This window comes from Gekko japonicus, unplaced genomic scaffold (assembly GCF_001447785.1).
Source record: "Gekko japonicus isolate JY-2015 unplaced genomic scaffold, Gekko_japonicus_V1.1 scaffold264, whole genome shotgun sequence".
In the NCBI taxonomy this organism is placed as follows: Eukaryota; Metazoa; Chordata; class Lepidosauria; order Squamata; family Gekkonidae; genus Gekko; species Gekko japonicus.
Genome location: NW_015162484.1, coordinates 509,084 through 514,204, shown reverse-complemented (window position 1 = coordinate 514,204; position 5,121 = coordinate 509,084). Strand labels below are relative to the sequence as shown.

General features: G+C 38.4%; 1 protein-coding gene across 1 annotated transcript in view; it reads right to left on the bottom strand.

The window, feature by feature from the left end:
- SEC24D (SEC24 homolog D, COPII coat complex component) overlaps positions 1-5,121 on the bottom strand; it is an 83,633-nt gene that overhangs the window by 20,474 nt on the left and 58,038 nt on the right. The window contains exon 14 of the mRNA XM_015405917.1: positions 570-686. Coding sequence (XP_015261403.1) covers positions 570-686 — 117 coding nt within the window. The remainder of the gene's footprint in view (positions 1-569; positions 687-5,121) is intronic.

The following is a 5,121-nucleotide window of genomic DNA, read 5'->3' as shown; positions in this document are numbered from 1 at the left end:
CCCCCCGCCCTGAACGTTCTAACCTCTCTCACACAGTTGGTGTCTGAAGCAGATCCCTGCAGAGCCCATTTCAAATGCTTTTTGGGGAAATTCAGTCATCCCTTGAGAGATTTTCTTAGTTTTTGCATTTTTGTGCAGATACAGGAAGCATGCTGGGTATGTAGGAGCAGCTTCTGAGGCAGACGGATCTTCCTTTTCCTGGGACTAAGGATCCGCACACGGCGCCCTCTGTTGGCTATTAGAATATATGATCCTTTGTGCTCTGGTCCAAGTAGCTTGGAATGTAAAAGTCCCCAGCCACCTGCCTCAGGTTCTAGAGCAGGCCTAGACCTTTACCTTCATAGAGTAAAGCAGGCTAAAGCCAGTTTCCAAAGCAGTGGAAAGCACTCCTGTGCATCATTATGTTAAAAGACAAGGAAGGATATTAAAAATCTTTGTCAGATAGTATTATCATTTGACTTATGGTTAGTGTTTTTACTGGAAATGCAATACAACACATATAACCATTTGCCTCTTTTAATTCTTATGGTAGACTGTGAATAATAAATAATAAATAAATCATTCAATACTTTCTCCTTCTCTGTATTGACCAGTTTTCTATCATCCCGATTTTTTAGCTTCCCTGGTGCTTCTGCAGTTGGCAGTGATGAATGGAAGATAAACAGCTTTCCAGCACATTCTGCCGCCTGTTACAAAGATACAAAAATGACCTTTATTTTGTTGTGATTATAAACATTTGACCCAAATTTTCATATATTTCAGCTGAGTGTCAAAAGCCGATGTAAACTCCAAAATTTCATGAACTAAACAGTCCATTTATTTAGAGCCTGAACTTTTGCGGCACCAAAATTCCCAAAGAGCATAACTGGAAAGTTGAGAACTTACTTTCCACAAATAACTTAATCTAAACACAGAGATCTCTTACTCAGGAGCGCAGCTACAAACACTTCCACATATCAACATGAAATGACTAGTCAGAGAAAACTTGAATCCCTAAGAGCTGTGAACTAAACTGGGAGTCAGTTTGGTGTAGGGGTTAGGAGTGCAGACGCTAATCTGGGAGAACCGGGTTTGATTCCCCACTCCTCTACATGCAGCTGCTGGTGAGACCTTGGGTCAGTCACAAGTTCTTTCAGAGCTATTCTCTCATGAGCATTCTCCAAAGAGCTCTCTCAGCCCCACCCACCTCACAGGGTGTCTGTTGAGGGAAGGGGAAGGGAAAGGAGATTGTAAACTGCTCTGAGACTCCTTCGGGTAGTAACTGCCAATCCAATCTCTTCTTCTAACAACTAACTGACGATTACTAATCAGCGTGAAGAGAATTAAAACACTATAGCACAGCAGAAAAGCAATGTATTGCAAAACAGAACCCATTTGATTTTATCTGGGCCGGAACACGCAATGTCTGGAATGTAGTGCCTGGCCCTATATAGGTGCCTTGTGGGCAGAAGAAGGTAACAGTGTGCCCTATTCTATAGCACTTGAGGTTTACATTGGGGATATAATTATAAAACACAAGAGGTGAAAAAACTGCTGACACTGCTCCTGTCATTGCCACCATGCTGATAAGGCAGTTAGTTGCAAAGGTTCAGTTTACATGGCTTCTCTTTTTGTAGCAAGGACTCCTTTGCATATTAGGCGACACACCCCTAATGTAGCCAATCCTCCAAGAGCTTACAGAGATCTTCTTATAGGGGCTACTGTAAGCTCTTGGAGGACTGGCTACATTAGGGGTGTGTTGCCCAATATGCAAAGGAGTTCCTGCTACAAAAAGAGCCCTGCATGAGACCATTATTCAATTCTTGAGGCCAAGGGAAGGCTCAGGTTAGAATGTAATCGGTTCTCTGCTCCTACATCTGTCCTCTGGAATTCCTGTAACTACAGTTCCTTGACAGAGTAGATATAGCATGTGCCGGTGATTAAGTGCAATCCCTACACAGGCAAGAAGAATTCAAATTAAGTCCGGCACAGAGCAGGGCGTATGCTTCTGCAGCGATGCAGCATTCCTCCCAGTGTGGCAATTAGGCTCTCTCTTGATCTAGTCTAAACTGCAAATCGGCTTCAAAGGACGCAGAAGATGGCAGCATTCCCAACAGTTAATAATCTAGGGCTTAGTGGATAACTCAAGGATGAAAGCAAATACCAAAAGGTTTGCATTCTAGATAAGTGGTATCAGCGAAGCACAGTTTGATGCAGTCCCAATTTCTACAGTCTGGCAAATGCCTGGCTACCACTGGTAGTGCTTTTAGTCCCAAAAAGTTTCACTTCTTTTTTTGTTGTCCCTCAGCAAATCAAGATCAGGAAGATCAGGAGCATGTTGGAAATTAGATCTATAGATGTGAACTGAATTTAGTAAAAGGTGAGCTTAAAGGGATTTAAATTAGGTATGTCTCTCTTTTAGGGTTAGTATATAATTTTTAGAATGTTTTGGTTATAGAATGGCTATTTATAAGCTGTAGGACATTAAGAATCAATAATTATATGAGTAAAGATTAGTTTTATAGTAAATGATTAAGAGATTATGAGAATCCATAGATATGAAATTAATATAAGTTAAACAGAAATATAAAAAGTAATAAGGTATTTAGACTGTATAAATTCCTTTTAAGAAATTATAGAATGCTTTATGATGTAAAGGCAATAACTGGAATTTTTGCAGGTATCAAGAAATGTATGGATTTAAGTGAGTAGCTTTAACACAAAGAATTACCTGATTGCAATAGTGTTTGTAGAAGTAATTGTAAGAACTATTTCCTTTCCACCCCTTTGTACTCTTTACCTATTCCCTACTTCCTCTCCGTTATAATATTCAATAAAAATTTATTTTTTTTAAAAAAAGCTCTGACAGAACTATGGCTTGCCCAAGGTCATCCAGCAGCTGCAAGTGGAGGAGTGGGGAATCAAAGAAGGGTTAGCACTATAAGAGAATGATTACTCAACTTTCCTTTAGTGTTTTATTCCCAGAATTACTGTTAGTTGGTAGCTTTCCACTGCAGGCTGTATGCTTCCAAAGTCACATTACCAACAGGTCTATTCTTATATATGATCTATTTCTACAGTACTTTTGACACAAGAGTTTTATAGTCCTCATCCCTGTGAGGCAGATGAAGCCTGAAGTATAGCACTCATCCAGACCAGGTGAGTTTTATAGCTAAGCGTGGACTATAACCAAGCCAACGTCAATGTTTTGTCCACTGAGCAGGCTAGCCCTACGTTCTGAGCATCATGGAAGGCATCTATTAAAAAGACAGTGCAGGCACTTTCATAATTTGGTAAATGCCAAATGAACAAGCTGGTCAAAACATTCTTCTCAAGGCAATTATCTACAAACAATTCCAGAACAAATCACAAAAAGGGAGAAATCTGTTGAAATGGGGACACGTTAAAGCAAGAACAAAATAGTTATCATAGAAACAGATGTTGCTTTGGGGGAAAGGTATGTGCAATATCTAGCCTCCCAACATCTGCTGGACCATTAATTCAATACCTGCCAGAAGCAGTTAGGTTCACACATGCGGCCTCCACCCTACAACTAGCAAGCCAGCCATTTGCTATTGTTGTCAAGAGTGGCCTTGGTAAGGCTTAGTACCTTTATGGACATCTTTAATAATAATTTCTGAAGACTCCCTGAATGTAAAATCTTTTAGACACAGCAGCAATTTGTATGTAGATGTCTATTTTTTCTTTTTATGAAGGTGGTGAGACTCGGAGATACTGAGATCATTTGGTTTATGTAGCATAACTTGCATTACTATATTTGCTCACAGTTGGCATCGTCAGAAAAAAGAAACACAAGAAAAATAAATGTAGAGACTAGAAGTCTGCTTGGCCCCTGAGATCACTTTCATGGTAAATATATACAAAAAAATTCCAGATGGACCTAGATTGATCCCTTTGAAGTTGTGATGTATTCATTTTATGGGTTTTGGTTTTAATTTTCTTGCATGTGTGCTCCCAGCACGTTTGTTTATTTCTTTCACTCATGACAGATGATGTTTGGCATTTATCTAAATTTATATAAATAAATACCTCTTCTTTCAAACTAGATACACACACACACACACCATATTTAATACAAAGAAGCCAAGTCATTAATAACTACACTTTTTCCTAAGAATAACAACAAAATTGTAATTCCTAACTAGCACCCAAAATTAAACATACATTTTTTAAATGAAGAAAATAACAACATGCTTGTTTTTAGACATCTGTGGCAAGAAAAAAAATTATAAATTTGTACCAGGACAGTATGTATTGTACATTAAAAATCATTATTATTATTTATATAGCGCCATCAATGCACACGTTGGTTTGAGTATCAGATGACAAGAACCTGCCTAGATAAAGTAAACTAAAATTTGTCATAAGGGAAACAATAAGGACAGGTGAGGGAGATAACTGCCAGGAAGAAAAGGAAAAGTGAATTCCAACTATGAGGAAAGCTGACTGGCAGGATGTCTAATCTCAGCCACCATTTTGGATTGCCTAAGCAAACTAAACTTTGCCAGAGTTCAGAATTTGAGAACATGAATCCAGCACTGGTGGAAGGAAGGAATTTTCCTTCCCCACAAGTGATCATGGGGCCCTCTCTTGTGTGTTCATGTGCATATGCACCCATACACGGTAAATCAGAAATTCTGTTCTAAGAATAATAAATTCAGGGTCAATGAAGCTGAAATGCAATACAAGATGAATTGTAAAATCTAGAAGAATTATCACATTCTTTTACCATCTATTTAGCACCGTCATTTTCTTTTGAAAAGTTGTTTTGCAGAAATCTCTGTTCAAATTGCAATATTTCTTGGAATATTACACTAGAATTGGAATTGGGCTGGACCAGCAGGATTTCCCCCTGCTTTGTATGGTCATATTTATTTATTTATTAGATTTGTACCTTGCCCTCCCCCGCAAGGCACAAAACAGTTTTTGTAAGCCTTTTTAATTTCATGATATGCAGTTTGTTTCATGATATGCAATATGAGATACACAAGTCTAAGGCCTTCTTGACATGGTGGAACCAGGCACAGTTCTTTGGATCCCAGACAGTATATAAATATTTACACATTTGTATTATATTACATATTATATTGTATATGTACATGCATACACATATACTTCATG